The 16,490-nt window shown below is 43.2% G+C and overlaps 2 protein-coding genes across 2 annotated transcripts; both read left to right on the plus strand.

Moving 5' to 3' along the window:
• Nucleotides 1-5,436: 5,436 nt before the first annotated feature.
• Nucleotides 5,437-6,489, plus strand: LOC310853681 (oxidative stress-responsive serine-rich protein 1-like; the record flags this gene model as incomplete). Its single annotated transcript, XM_083758076.1, has 1 exon — nucleotides 5,437-6,489. The coding sequence occupies one exon, from the start codon at nucleotides 5,437-5,439 to the stop codon at nucleotides 6,487-6,489; it is 1,053 nt and encodes a 350-aa protein (XP_083614202.1).
• A 1,109-nt stretch (nucleotides 6,490-7,598) lies between these two features.
• LOC310853525 (gamma-glutamyl hydrolase-like) lies at nucleotides 7,599-15,699 on the plus strand. The gene is made up of 10 exons (XM_083757904.1): nucleotides 7,599-7,635; nucleotides 10,251-10,370; nucleotides 10,567-10,681; nucleotides 11,254-11,304; nucleotides 11,849-11,933; nucleotides 12,477-12,615; nucleotides 13,496-13,602; nucleotides 14,221-14,311; nucleotides 14,928-15,065; nucleotides 15,520-15,699. The coding sequence occupies exons 2-10, from the start codon at nucleotides 10,253-10,255 to the stop codon at nucleotides 15,639-15,641; spliced, it is 966 nt and encodes a 321-aa protein (XP_083614030.1). The 5' UTR covers nucleotides 7,599-7,635; nucleotides 10,251-10,252; the 3' UTR covers nucleotides 15,642-15,699.
• Nucleotides 15,700-16,490: the final 791 nt, after the last annotated feature.

The following is a 16,490-nucleotide window of genomic DNA, read 5'->3' on the forward strand; positions in this document are numbered from 1 at the left end:
TCCCCTTCCTGTAGTCTGACATCCACCTGCCACTTGTTACACCTCTAGTCACTTTGTTTGTTATGCTAACCTTACTGCTATGGTCTACTTATCTCTCTCTCTCTCTCTCTCTATCTCTCTCTCTCTCTCTCTCTCTAACCTGTGCAACCCGTTCCACAACACTTGTGGAAACAATAGCACCCCCCCCCCAACACACACACACACACACACACACACACACACACACACACACACACACACACACACACACACACACACACACACACACACACACGCACGCACACACACACAGACACACACAGACACACACACTCACATGCTCTGGGGAAGCTCAGGTGGCCCCTCCCCCCCCACATGAAATTCTAACATACGGTAGCACCCGGCCGTTCCTCCTTTTTCTTTTTTTTTGTCATCAAAGTTTTTTAATGATTTTTAATGACAGCAAATTGTGCCTGATACGGCAGTGGTGCCAGATTACATACATGTATACACAGGAGCATTACCTTTAATCCTCCCAACACTAAAACATATCGTCATTATGTCACCATCGAAAACCAATTACACTCTGGCATTGGGTCCTTTAATCCACATATTTCTTACGTCATCATTGAGAGCTAGTTATACATATACTGTACACACCATGTAATCTGGTCCCAGCAAATCAGGCACAATTTGCTGGGGCGGTGGCGCGGTGCATACCCATCAAAAGTGGCGGGTTGGCTGGGACGGTGCATACGAGTCCCGGGCGAAACTAGCAACTAGCAGTCCAACCCCCCCCCCCCCCCCCCCCTGAACAACACCCCTCCACATTCTGTTGTTGACACTAGTGATTGTCATCTGTAATGTATAAATACAAATTGTTACTGCAACCATCCTTTAATATATAAATAAAAGTAGTCCCATATTTCATGGAACTTTCCTTTGACATTGTTCCTCCTGGCAATTGAGTATTCGAAGGATGCAGTTTCAGTCATAAGTTGGGTCCAGTCTGTGATCTCTGGCGTAGCAGAGCTCTTCCAGTTTCTCAGTATCAGCCTGGCTGCAGTAATAAGACCTGCATTCACCAATGCATGTTGTGCCTTGGTGACCCCCTGTGGCAGCACCGTACGATCTCCCCAAGAGACATAACCTTGACCCGGCCGTTCTTTTCTTTTTCTTTTATTGTTTTTGTCTGTCTGTCCATATATGGAGATCGCTGTATCTGTGGAAAGTCTTTGTGCAGTGATAAATGTCTGTGGAGAATGTCTGAAGGGTGACTGTAGAATAGTGGACTGACTATAATCAAATGACAGGTGTGGGGGTTGCCATGGCAATCAATTGGCTCAGGCAGAGGCTGGAAATTGCACATGTGTGGTGCTCATGCCTGGCTAATAAGCGAGACCGAATCAGCCGTTGGCAAAAAATTGCCTGCCGGCGGATTACGGTCTGGAGAGGCTCAATTGTACGCCCATTTCCTACACCAGAGAACTGGTGTCGCCAATCGGGACACGGTATGCAATATGGGCGGACTTTGGTACAGTGACGTTCAATGCTTGAGACCTTTGACTGACAGTAGCTCTGACCAATTGCGTCAAAGAGAAAATGTTTGAACCCGCCCCCCCGGGAAACAAGATCCATACACAGTATCTCCAGACTCAAATACCACACGACAGTGTGATTTGAGTCTGGCTTATTAGCCAGGCTACATGTGTGGTAGCCTCACGTACAGGGCCAGCCTTCATCTGCCTTTGCAATGCATATTGTCTCAGGCAGATCAATTGTGGGAGGACTTCATGAGCCAACAAGATTCTTCTGGAACCAGGCTATAACCAACCAGGGCCCAGGATGCAAATATGGGGCGGGACTTTTAAAGAGATTTGTTCCTTTTTCACAACAAAGATGGATGCCGCCGTAGCAGCAATAAATGGGACATTTGTGCTCGTATACTGGCTAAAAGTGTTTATTGTTTTTAGGGTAACTGTTGCGTTGTAGCCGAGGGGAGACTAATATTGTGTCCGTAGGAGATGATCGAAAAAATGAGAGGGTCAAACTCAAGACCAGGGGTGAGCTGACGTTAGGGGTGCTGCCCTGGTAGTTTGGGCTGTCCGGCCGGGGTGCTGCCCTGGTAGTTTGAAGATGCACGCAAGTCCTCTAACAAAGCCTGCCGATTGAGGCTGAGTGTCACAGGTGGCTCACAGCTTGAAATAATAGTGGGAGGGTTAGGTAGAATTTGGGCTTATTTGGCCGCCATCTTCCGCCAACAGGTATAGGCTAGTTAACTGGCAGCCAAGTAGCCTATAGCATCCTACTAGCCGCTAGTGGGATGCTATAGGCTACTTGGCTGCCAGTCTGTAGTTCATACGTTTTCTTGTCAGTGACGCTGGTGTGTACACTGTCACTGCACTACACCATCTTCCAGTGTTGTTAGCCACCTAGCCGAGCTAGACTGCCGGTCGGAAATATATACATAATTCAATAAACGCCTTCAACCACATTCCCAAACACATACTGTAGGCTCTTCTCTGTGCTCAAAGGAGTATGACGTCGTGGTGGTCCTGTTTATGGTCAACTTTTCTTGTCAGACTCGATCTGACCATTATTACTTTGACTGCAGCTGCTTAAATCAAAACAAGGCTGTTAGGGTGAAATTCGATTATGTGACTGACCACTTCATCTGACACCCAAGCCATACAGTGTTTATGTAAATATTTTATATCTGTAGTAGTGCTTCCTTATTTATTTAGCCACAGTGAGAGCCTACTAGCCTACCGATAGGCAACCAGAAAAACTCGTTCTGAGCGAGACTCCTCCCTGTGACCCCCCGTTATAGGAATGACCGACCTTGGATGCATATCAATGGTGACGGTCAACCTACTACAGTAGCTAGCCTAATGTAGGTGTTCTGTCTGAAGAAGTCTAAAGAGTTGGATAACAGTGGCTGATGGATTCATGAACTAATTCAAGAGGTGACGTTTGCATGGTAAATGCATACTTATGACAACACTATAGTTTCCCCGTTATGCAATAAATATAAAGCATTTTTAACCACATTTAAATCGGTGATCGCTCGCGAGCGTATGTGCGACATAGTCCCACTAGTTAAAAATCAAACCTGTGTGTAGTGAGCGGTGCAACTGTACCGTATGTGGGTCCCCAGGGGTCTCCGCAACATTCAGACCCCCAGGAACATGCCCAGGGGGCGGCCCGGTTCCGGCGAGCCGCCCCTTGTCCGAAACGGTCGAGAAATTACAGAGTTACCATGTGGGGGGTCCCCGCAACATCCGGACCCCCAGGGACGCGTCCAGGTGGTCGGCCCGGTTCTCGGCGAGCTTTCCCGCGTCCGAAATGGTTGACAAGTGACAGAGTTACCGTGTTGCAGCTCAGTGTTGTTTTTGTATGTCTGTAATAAATTATTAATGTTATTTTTTATATTGTTTTGATGATGACGATAACTGGGGGGAGGGATGGGGTGAGGGAGAAAAAAAAATGGTATGTTCAAACTGTACTAAATTGTTGCCTATTACCAATAAACATATATAAAATAAAATAAAATCGTATCGTGAACCTCATATCGTGATACGTATTGTATCGGGAGTTGAGTGTATCGTTGCTGATCCAGACAGTGTATTACTCGTTCTAATGTGCGTGCACGCATCGCGCATGTAGAACAGCAACGTCCCATAGCCTGGAGGGATGCGACGTTCTGATTGCTTCAAAAACACAGATCTTTCCATTTGAGAGTGAAATACAAAATAAAATGCTCCAAATAGCCATCACCCCGTCCTAACGTATCGCTTCGTGGCGCGTTTCGAGCTTGTGGATCTGCTAGCCCCTCCTATAAACAGCTACAATGTAGATTCTGTCTTAACACAAACATTAAATGCTATTGACAATGAATGGAGAATTTACGCCGTATATACTGTATAGTCTGAGCAAATCGCTGTCAGTATGTCTGTCGGTGGAAACCCTTGGCCAACAAGGCACCACCATTCTTGGTGACGTAACTACGGTATGTTTCAAGGTTGGTTTAAGGTCAATAATTGATTAAAGTGCCCCTCACTTCACACGGGTGTGATTTTTAGATTAGTTTAAATGTATTGTCACTGCACAGAGTATACAAATACTTTGACAATGAAATGATGTGTGGCGTCTAGCCAGAAGTGCAATACAGTAGGCTAATGAGAGAATAAATTCATATATATTTTATGTACAGTATTTACAGTAATATATACGGAATAATAAATTACAAAAAAAATAATTTGAATCCTGAAAACTAACCGTTTTGGCCTGACAGCGCGTCACGTGTTCGAGTCACATTAATGACGATCTTTGCTGCATGTCTCTCCCATTTTGATTATGATTATTAATATTGTGCATTATTTTGTGTTTTATTTAGTTTTTGTAATGTTTGAAATACGGTAAATCATTAATTCATTTCCATATATCAGCAGGCCCATATATCAGCATACCTGTTCCCTGATGAAATATATTTATTACCATATGGAATATGGGCATAAAATGACAGACAGATCCATATATGGGTATATAAATCATGTGGGCATGTGGCGTAGATGTGAAGACTGCATATATAGCGGTCCCGAACTTCTAGTACAATCATTTTTGTACAATCATTTGTACTTCTAGTACAATCATTTTTGTACAATCATTTGCATGTTTGATGTTTCAAGGAACTAAGGTACAATAATAGTCAGATAGCAAACCCTCTCATAGATGGCTATAGCCTTTCGTAGCCAAGCCTTTAAAAATGACATTTGCATATTTGCATGGTTTACTCTCTGTGCAACACAGTGAATGGCAACCAAATTCAAGGGAGATTTTAATGAATAACATACATGTACACAGAGTAGTAGTAAACTCCCAGAGCAACCTGCACTTGCACATAATGTGCAGAAGATGGGGCTAAAACTCAGACAAATATGGATAATGTCCTGCAGTTGTCCAAGGTTCAATCATTCACTTTTATTTGTCTCCCATACAGTCAATAACTAAATGCAATTGCCATGGCAAAGTGAGTGGCCATGACCATGATGAGTTTAGCGTTGTTTAATGCAATCATATTTTTCTGTTTGGATATATGGGCTGTCAAGGCCAGAAAGGAGTCTTTTGCCATACTCGGTAGGCGTTCCACTTCCTGCATAACTTCCGGGTATGGTGATGCATGATGATGTCACGCGCATTCATCACAGTCATCTCCTCTCTCTCAGTCCATAAACATTGTGCACCAATGCAATACAAATATATCTGGCATCTGCATATAAATATGAGAGAGAGAATTGTTTCCTTTCCACCCAAAGATTTTAAAGACTCGCCGTGTGACGCCATCCCATATTGTATCGTTTATAAGGAAGTGACTCACTTAGTTGAGACACTAGACGGCACTCTAGTTGGACACTAAACGGCATAACTAAAAGTGTACCTCTTCATTGTGTCTTCATTATGAAGAGGATCTTTACTGCGGCCTCCTGCCTCACCTGGGAGGCAGGAGGTCAAGACAGTGCAGAAGAAGAGGAGACTCTCCAGACAGCCTTTAAGCGGCTGAGGGTCGACGCTGAGAGCTTTCCCGCTGCTGTGGATGTATCCCACCCAGTGGGTGTACCACCACCACCACGGGCCTCCCCTCGTGCTGACGGAGCAGCGCCCACAAAGAGGTACCCAAAGGGCAACGGGCACGATGGCTGTACCAGAAAGAGATCTAGTGGCCGCCTGAAACTCCAGCACCCGACTGTGCCCGGGTTCGCAGAGCTTGATCGCTTGGCCGTCACTGCCCACAAAGAGCTTCAAGCTCGTATTGTTGTCTCTTCTACCGTCACTACAGCCACTTCCAAGCGGGACAGTGTAAGCACCGGGATGACGGGCCGCTCTCCGGAGGAGGTCTGTGGCCCGGAGCAGGGTGCCTGTGATGACGAGTCCAGGGCGGTAGCATTGACTCATCAGAGACACGTGGCCACAGAGCCCCGTGACTTCCGGGCCTTGTCCAAGCTCCATGGCAGCAGCAGCGGTGTGTCTGTAGGTCCTTCCCGCCTCCCTCCTTGTTGCTCCTGCAGCCAACGGGAGAACCTGGATGCCCAGCGGAGCTGGGGAGGTGTGGAAAACGGAGCGTTGTGCCTGTGCCGGTCCAGACTCCTCCGTACCCCGGTCCGCTGGCAGTGTGTTGACCTATACCCCTTCTCAGGGCTTTGCGACATTGTTTCAGGCCGCGAGAGGAGACTGTCGGCCCCTGCGGACCCCGAGCAAGTGGGCCTCTGTCCCCCCCAGCGCCAGCACCATCACCACCGTCCCGGAACAGACCCCAGAACTCTGACCGCCAACAGCAACGCTGCCACCATAGCTACGCCATCGCCTTCTTCGCCAGGCTCACCCCGCTCTTGCTCAGAGAAGGCGCAGGCCCACGTGGATGACATGACGATAGAGAACCTCTCATGCTACATGAAGCACTACCTCTACTTCCCCAAGACATCGGACACAGAGATCCTGTCTATGTATTGTTAAAAACAATCACACTCGTGTGAAGTGAGGGGCGCTCTTATTATCATCATACGTCAGCACATTCTGTGCTGAGCCAATCAAATCATCACATTCCGTGGTACAAACAAAGTTGGGCATATAGGCCCCTCAAAAAAAAAGAGAAAAAATAAATCACACTCGTGTGAAGTGAGCGGTGCCTTTGATGAGTTGATCTGTCATTATCAAGTAAATGATGTCACATGGGGGAGGGGGATGGACACTTGTATATAGCATACAACCGTTTGTGAGATTAACTCCAGACAGATCCTGTCGTAAATGGCTAGCTACCTGCAGGCCCATGCTGTAACAAAAGATAATCATCTAATAACAAATATATAACATGAATATACAGTATAAATATAGTAGATATACAGATAAATATATGGTAAAAATACAAATTAACCACATGGCCTGATTCACCATGCAGGGTCGGTGGTAAGTGTTACTTTACTTTGGTGCTTTTATATACTAAAACCATTAATGTCTTTTATTTATTTTTTTCTTCCCCTAATATTTTGTTAATGGCCTCATTGCAGAAAATAAATGTATAATTTTCCCTTGAGGATATTGCCAGTCATGGGCCCTCACCTAATTGACAAAACATTAAGATTTGAATGATAATATAACGTAATATTATAAATAAACACTACACATAACGATGAATTGGGACATTTGTAGATCTGCTATTTTCAAAACATTTAGTAAAAATTCAGCATATTTCTGTACTGGCCTACACTGTGATTCTGTGTGAGCGTCTACTAATGTCTCTAATGTGTTTGCTACTGCAATGATCAGTGCCATATGTTTTGTTTGGTTTCTGACAGTAGGTCCACCAAGGAAGTGGCTATACCTCCATGTTTTCTTTTTGTTTTCAAACATTTTATTATATGTTTTGTGTGTGTGTGTGTGTGTGTGTGTGTGTGTGTGTGTGTGTGTGTGTGTGTGTGTGTGTGTGTGTGTGTGTGTGTGTGTGTGTGTGTGTGTGTGTCACGCATCTCGAGAAGCCCCTCTGACCAATCTACTTCAAACATGCCGACTTGAGGGACACGGTGGGAAGTTTTGAGGGACTGATGTACACAGTGGGAAGTCTTGAGGGACTGATACACGGTGGGAAGTCGGCCACGGTGGAAAGTAAGAGTATCAATACTGCAATGTATAGAATTACAGTAAAAGTAAAAGTCAAAATGTACTTAAGTGAAAGTACAAAAGTATTGGCATCAAAATAAGTACTAAAAGTACCAATTATGCATGTCCCATTTGAAGTTTTCAAATATATAAAAATGTTTTGAAAATAGCAGATCCACAAGCTCACAATGTGTTGCATCGCGACACAATGTAGATCGGCTATTTCCAAATGACCAAAATGTAGGCTATGGGTTGAAGTGGTTAATGCATGTTTTCTAATAACAATAAAAATCTACAAAGTAACTAGTAACTAAAGTTTTCATATAATTGTAGTAGAGTAAAAGTACAATATTTGCCTCAGAGATTGGAGTAGAAGTAAAAGTACTGGAAATTGGAAATACTCAAGTAAAGTACAAATACCTAAAAATTGTAGTACAATACTATTTAGTTACTTTCCACCACTGGAAGTCGGACTGCGTGTGTCTCTATGTGGCCCCAAGTAGGCCTCTATACAGTAATACAGTATACATGGAATGACGTGATGTTCCAGACATGCATAAGCCCCATAGGGTTCTATCATTCTTTTCTTTCTTCTTCTTTATGTACCCAGGGAAGCACATTGAGAGCCCATTGAGGCACAATGGGGGGAGGAGGGTTCTTTCTTTTTTATGAGTTTTTATGAGTTGGGCGTCGTGTTCTAAAACAGCCTGAAAACCCATTCTGGCAGCCAGCTCTGTAGCATGCCTTGTTAGTCATTAGATTAGACTCTCAATATCTGCTTTGTATATTGACTATATTGGAGTTTTTAATATTTAATATATATATTTTATATATTGTTTTTATTATTTTGTTGTATTTTTAATGTTCTTTGGTTGTCTTGATTTGGAGTTTGTGTTTTGTTGTTGTGTGTGTTTTAGTTTTTTGTATTTGTTTGTTACTGTATTTCTCAATTTACTTATATATTTGTAAAAAACCAAAAAATGAATAAACAGAATGTAAAAAAAAAAAAAAGATTAGACTCTCAATCCACACCACCTGGATTGGTACCCTGCATGCTTCCGCCAATATTTTTATGCCAACCGCAAACAAGTTTGCCCACATAGGTGGGCGGTTAAGACTCACCTGTGGCTTCCCTGTGAGGGTTTAGGCTGGGGTATAAGTGATGTCTGACATACATCACTATTTGTCACACCGTATTTCTATTGTAAATGCATTAATCCAGTTGTTAATTCTGTCAGAAGGGCAGTTACCAGACTGGTAATTCTGTCAGAAAGACACCTGTGGCTTCCGCATGCGGTGCCACTCAAAGTGGCTACTGGTTTGGGCTGCTGGATGCAAGGGGTTGGGCTGTTATGTCTGGCGGATATACTGTATATGGTGATTTCACCCGTGTGCTACTGGGGAGCAAACCGTTCTTACCAGGCAGGAAAAACAATTGAAAATATCCTAGGCTATTTTCACAATATTTATCTGTGGAACCGAGTCAAACTAAATGAATGCCTCAACTTAACTCCTTAAACTTCAAGTTCTTGTCAGGGTGGGTCCCCACCCAGGTCATGGCCTGAAAGGGTTGAGAAGCATGCACTGCATTGGAGCAGGCTAGCAGCCCATTTATACATAAAACAAAGGGTTGAGAAGCATGCACTGCATTGGAGCAGGCTAGCAGCCCATTTATACATAAAACAGCTGGGAGTCTGACGCTGACCTATGGATAACGGACCTGTAGATCAATATTGGAAAGTAACCCAAATGCATTTACTATTTTGATACTTGACTTGAGTATATTCAATTTCATTATTCTGTGCAATAATAATGCAGAAATACAACAACAGTAATAATAATAAGTGGCCAAAAAAAGGCAGAAAAGTGGATCGAGCAAATCATAACAATTTACTCATCGGGTCTTTTGACGAATGAATGTTCCTGAGGGATCCTCACGGCACGAAAACAGAAGGGGTCTACGCCCTTTGGGCTTGACAGTTGACCCCTAGTAAGATAAGGAGAGCCACATGGGGCCAGAGAGGGGGCTAGACAACTGACATGAAATGTAATAGGGAAAAGTAACAGAATGAATAAGTGAGAAATAATCAGTTTTTACTATATATAATGTGATAAAGGAATAGCAGTTATTACACTTAACACAATCTGCGCCGGGATTCCTTCAAAATAGGAGCTCTGGGGTGCCGGAAAGACATGGCCGCTTTTACTCTGGTAGTCATTGTGTGTCCGAAGCAAGATTTGTGTTGTAATATTCAAAACATCGATGTATTTTTGAAGATAGTTGAGATGTGACATGTTGTGAGCTTGTTGATCTGCTCTTTTCAAATAAGCAAACCTGTGTCCTCAGGAATTCCATGAATCCCATAACCTGTCCTGAACTGCATATTTATGTTAACGACCTTGAATGCAATGCAGAATAGACAGGTTTTGAGAAGAGGGAACCTGTCTAGGTCACAGACCTGGCCGCTTGTTTCTCTTGCAAAATCTGGCAACAACTGAGCTGTACTGCACCTATAAAAGTAGCTTAGGCAGTGCAGTAGCATGCAGACATGACAAGACTGCAGTACTGTTCCGCTGTGAACGTGCTCATTTAGTTTAGTTGGTTTTCATACCTGTGGCAGTTATGTTGGCGTCTCTGGCCTCCTTGGATCCTCCTGGCCTAGTAACGGAGGGGCTGAGCCCCCAGCAGCCCCCAAGGCCTACTACAGGGGGCGCGAGAGGACACTGCCGGCCCATCATCGGTACGTTTCCCACCTGATATTGTTATGTTTTTCGTTGTCATTGTTGTTATATTTGATGTATTACCTTGTGATGTTCTTGCTTACTGTAAATCACTCTGGATTAAATGTCTAAATTGTAAATTGCTGTCTGTCTGTCCGTCCGTCCGTGAGTGACTCTAATCCCTCCTCTCCTCTCCTCTGTGTGTTCTTTACCCAGGTATTCTGGCTCAGGAGAACAACTCGATTGACCCTTTCGCCCGGGGTTCATGCTGGATCGCTGGTTCCTCCGTCAAGTTCCTGGAGTCTGCTGGTGCCAGAGTGGTGCCCGTCAGGTACACCACAAGGATGCCTTTTACAAAGGACAAAGACTGCCAGTGCAGTCAGACAATAGGACAACAGCTATAGCTACAAATGCATAGAGGGCAGAACATTGTTACCTACAGTATAGTTGACATACTTAAAGGAAAACAATGCCTCCTACTCCATGGCTGATACTGAGCAGTACCTTGCTAATCTGACTCCGTTTGGATAGGCCGGCCATTTGTAAGCCCCTCACAACCAACTTCTGCACAACTGCACATGCCCTATATATGTAAACTTTATCTTCGGCAGCCTATATGGCCTATAGGCTGCCGAAGATAAAGTTTACATAAGTAGCCTAGCTGTGAGATGGTCTGCTCTAGCTACAATACATGCCCGCGAGAATACTGGCTTTCAGTTACTTCAGTGGCTGAAAGTCAATAAGACTAACAAGAAAGACTGTGTGTGTTTTACATTAATCACAATATATGTATTGTGACAGTCAAGACTCTCTCTGTAGGTCGTCCTCAGACGTGGCACCCGGGCACCCGGTTCTCCAGCGATGACATCTAACAGGCTTAGCTTTCTCTCTTTGTTTAAGCAGAATCAACCGTACAGAAGAAGAGTATGCAAAGTTATTTCATTCCATAAATGGGTGAGCTCAAGTTTAATTTATTATTATTATTAAAGCACAATGAACTTTAGCATGGTTTTCCAAAGGGTTACAGCGTGCTTAAGTTTATAATACAATGTAAAAGAAAAGAGCAGCAACATAACCATGAAAATGTCAAACGGTAAAGTAAACACTGAGCTTCGGAAAACAAGGAAGTGTTGATCAAATAGAATACATTGTTGGTTACGGCATCGTCTTTTTCTCACTTTAAATGATTTTAAAATCATTCTTGAGAGCAAGGTTTAGTTGTAAATGACATTGTGTTTGTTTACATGGCTGTCATGTTGGATAAAGAATAAAGTGAAGGAGCGCAGCAGGTGCTCTGAGGCTTTGATAAGACAGAGGTCTGTTATAGAGCGGTCATTATACAGAAATGACACACCACTGAATTCAGTGATTGACCAATCAGAATCATGCATTCAACCAAGCTTTGTAATCAAGCAATATAGCACACTGTCTGTTATGAGTCTTTGTTCTTAATACACAAATAATTTAGTGTGATTTCACCTCCTCTCTTCTTCATCAGTTTGATGCTGCCGGGAGGATGTGTTGACCTTCAGACGTCAGAGTACGCCCGAACAGCAAAGATCTTCTATGAGCTGGCTCTGAAGGTAACGATGGTTCCATGCTGTTGCTGTAAATGTGTAAATCTACCTGAATACAAGGCTTCAGGGTGTGTGTAACTGATGTTACTACTCTGTTTTCCCTCATTGCTGCTGTGAACAAGCACTTGTTCTTGGGTGAATGGTTGGGTCTCAAAGTATGGTCTCCACCCGCTCTACATGGAAAGGGTCATGTAATGTGAAAAGAGTCGTTGTGATTTGGCACTATTATCTTTCACCACACCTTACCCCTCATCCCTAAACTCGTTTGCCATTTTTTACTATATTGAAAAACCTTTTAAAATAGTTCAAATAGCCGATCTACAAGCTCACAACGTGTCGATGGAGATTGGCTAGTTGAGCTATTTAAAAATGTTTTTCAAAATAGTAAAAAATGGCAAATAACTTTAGGGATAAGGGCTAAGCCAGGGGTGGTAAAATGCACTTTACTTGATGCTTTTTAATTGTATTACCAGGTGCAGCTAGTAATTATTTAGAAGTATCTGGTCAAGAATGAAGCCATAACGTTGATGTCCTCTATGTGGTCCTCAGGCCAACGATGCAGGGGATTACTTCCCCATCTGGGGGGCCTGTCTGGGTCACCAGGTGCTCATAGTCCTCGTAAGCGACCAGGACGCCAGCATCCAGACGGATACCATGGCTGCTGCTCTGCCTCTCACATTCACAGAAGGTTATACATAATCATCAAACAGTGAGCCAGCGTAAAGGCCCACACATACAGTTTTAGGTGATGTAAAGCAAGAAGCAACTCACCTTTTCGGTAGTTAGTAAAAACAAAGAGATATGTTGGGGTGAGCGGTGAGTCACTTATCACCGCGCCGTGACGTCCTGATGTCCACGTTTTCGGTGGTCACCTTATCAAAACTGGGGTATGGGATGTGAGCCTCCCTCAACACACCCATTATTAATTGGATTAGCTGCAGCCGTGTTCCTTACGGCAACTTTGACGATGGAGAGGGCCACTGTATTTCCACACTCACTCCAGAATGCCACATTGCATATTTCTGTCGTAGCAAAAATAGCCGATCTACAAGCTCAAAACGCGTCGCAGCTATTTTTTATATATTTGAATTGAAATCCTGAATACATTTTTGTCATGTTTTAATTGGAATCCTGAATGCATTTAGTTATAGTTGTTTAACTTTATGAACCAAATACGTTGGACATAAAACATTTGATACTAGTCATAAAGCGGGTCATGTTTGCATTCTGAATTGTAACAGCTGAAATCAATACTTTATCAGTAATAATATTAACCCGTGGGCCTCATTAAGTGATGGTGGGGGCCGCATGTGGAAGATATAACACGAAGATACAGTATAACATGTTTTTTATTGATTTGCAGGGTTGCAAAACAATACAAAACATGCAGACCAGTCCAGTGCTCCAGTTTATTTTATTTGGGTATAGTCTCCTGAAGAGTCCAGATAGTATATCTTCTCTGAAACTAAAGTAAGTGTGTGCGTGTGACGTGTGTGCGTGCATTCCTGCCTGCCTGCCTGCCTGCCTGCCTCCCTGCCTGCCATCTATCCATCCATCCATCCATCCAGAGGCCAAGTCCAGCCGTTTGTTCAGAGGGTTTCCCAGACACCTGATGCAGTCTCTGGCTGAGGACAACATCACCTCCAACTTCCACAAATTGGGTTTCTCAATGCAGGTACTTGATTAATTGATTGATTTATTGATTGATTGATAACCCAGAAAAGACCAAGGCTTATGTCCAATGAGGTCCTGTGTATTCAAGTCAATCAAGACATTTAAATCTGCCTCCCCCTGGCCAGCCAGGCGCCTGATGGAGGGGAAAGGAACTGGTTGGAATAACGTGTTCCTTCCACGCGCTACGTCCAACCGGAGAATCTCCCTCCTGTCAGGTGAAAAGACTCCTCATGCATTGAAGGAAGCATGAAGATCATATTAGATAATTCACACTGGGTGAAAATTACTTTGTAGGTTTTGATATTTATCACAAAACATACATTAACACCTTGGATCAAAGAGCATGTGTGTTCACTTAAGAAAGAATGTCGCAGAACAGAGCGGGTTTGTAGAAAAAAACCCTCATTATTCACCTATAGATTAACAATGTGCACTTTGGTACTTAAAAGTATACCGTATATTGATACTGATACTTTTGTACTTTTTTACTCAAGTACATTTTGAATATGGGACTTCTACTTGTAACGGAGTATATCTATATTGCATTATTATTGCATTACTTATACTTGAGTAACTATTTCTATCACTGGTAAACATAGAAATGACTGTGATCCAACAGGAATACAACAATAACGTTAAGCTCAAGACGTTCTATAAGGTTTTGTCCACCAACAGTGACGGCAACACAGAATTCATCTCTACAATGGAAGGTATGTAGCAGAGTGGCATCACCTCAGCCTTTGGTGTAGTGCCCGATGGAGGGAGGTCAAAAGGGGGGTGAGTGTAGCAGATCGAGTGGCTCACAACTGGCAATTGCCTAAACTGTAATCCTAGAATATAATTCTAGGACTTTATTTGCCATTTGCACAAGTGCATAGGAAATCTTGGAGCGCAGCTCCCAGGGTCAGCATTACAAAAGGGGCAGGTATTAAAAACATACAATCCTAGAATAAACAATCTACCTAAAAACAGTGCATAATTCAGTTCATCTATCATGATTCGGTTCATGTATCATATTGACTACCGTCCCTAATGTCCTGGGCTACTAGTCCACACAGTAGCAGCTAGCAGGGGAAAATAACTGTTAGAGAAGCGTGTTGTGTGGGTGGAGATGGTGTCTTACTAAGACACCATCTGCACCCACACAACACGCTTCCCTAACAGTGGACAAGTCTTTTAGTTTGGGCTCTACTGGGCGCTACTCTCCCTCTGCCAACCCAGAGGGTTGTTTATTATTAAAGTTATTATTATTAGATATAGGCAACTTCTATCTTTTTTATCTTCTATGATAATTATATTTGTAATGTATTTTGTCTCGTCTTTCAGCCTACAGGTATCCATTCTATGGAGTCCAGTGGCATCCAGAGAAAGCACCCTTTGAGTGGATTGACAAGCCTGGCATGGTTCACTCTGTCACTGCCATGACTATCTCCTTCTACACTGCCAGCTTCTTTGTGTCAGAAGGTGAGACAGGCATGGCTAGGTGTGTGTGTGTGTGTGTGTGTGTGTGTGTGTGTGTGAGAGAGAGAGATCGGATCCCAACCCGACGGAACGAGACAGATCACGTAACTGACGTGACGCAAGGGGAGAAATTTCTCTCACGGTCTCACCCTCTGTTGCGTCGATTACGTTCGACTCTGCACTATAGGCCTAGCTGGTGCAGTGCGAGTGAAATGTTTGTGTGGCTGCAAGAGTCAATACTTTTCAAGCTGTTTTACTTTTCAGTACATCTTAGAAGGTTTTGTGCCAGTGACCGAGTATCCTCGGAAACCTAGCCTCGAGTCGGAAACCCAGACGTTTTCATTTACAGTGACCGAGAGATTTAGGAGATTCAGGAGATTTATGTAAAAAAAAATCCTCTCTCTCCCATTTCTGCTAACTTCTACCAAACGCCACCTCTCTCTCTCTCTCTCTCCAGCCATGAAAAGTGATCACCAGTTCTCCAGTCCTTTGGAGGAAGACGAGGCTCTCATCTATAACTTCTCTCCTGTCTTCAGAGGACAAGGAAACATCTTCATGCAGAAATACTACTTTTACTGAACTCACAGCGAGATTTGTTTAATTTTGAGAAATGTAATTTTATTAAATGTACATGTTCCATATGGTTATTCCATAACTGCAAAAATGAGAGAAGCACATTTTCAACCGCATGTCCGACCCGGACATGCGATCAGTCATGCGGTCGGATAAGCGTGCGCACCCCCACATTTTCATAAACTTCTCTTCAACTGGGATTTCAGATATTGGTCCATAAATTGTAAGTTTCACGCAAATTGCTAAAAAAATCCTGTCACAAAACTTTACCACTGGTCAGTGGTCAAAGTTACAGATGTGTTCCGCATGAGTCAAGGCACAATCATGTGTAAAAGGTCCATGGATTTTGCCAAACGAGGCATGAGTTATGTTATACCTGTTCAAAGTTTTCATTTTCAAACGATTGCTATAGCATGCCCCCCTTTGGCCAATTGGAGTAGGCCCTATAGCCTAATCGGTTACAGCGCTATTTGGCACGACCCATTTTCGATGCTTGTATTGTATCGCTTGTCTTGTTGAGTTGAATTGTACAGCATTTGTATTTTGTATCTGCCTTATACCCTGTTTTGTTTGTTTGTTTTGTTTTTTTCACTGTATGTAAAGCTCCTTGAGAGCTCTCTGTGAAGGGTGCTATATTAAATAAAACGTACTTACTCAAACTTACTTACCCTCTAACATACTGTAAAGTTTCATACAAATGTGACTGCATTTATATGTTGGGGGCAATGGCCAAAAGAATAATTTTCATAAAACTGCAATATTTATTGTCTCATAAAAGCTAAAAGGCAAAAGCTTCATTAAAAAAAAAATCACACCCGTGTGAAGTGAGTGGTGCAACTCTGTGTGGGGGTCCCC

The sequence above is a fragment of the Protomyctophum parallelum genome (assembly GCF_964188405.1).
Source record: "Protomyctophum parallelum genome assembly, chromosome: 22".
NCBI classification, from domain to species: Eukaryota; Metazoa; Chordata; class Actinopteri; order Myctophiformes; family Myctophidae; genus Protomyctophum; species Protomyctophum parallelum.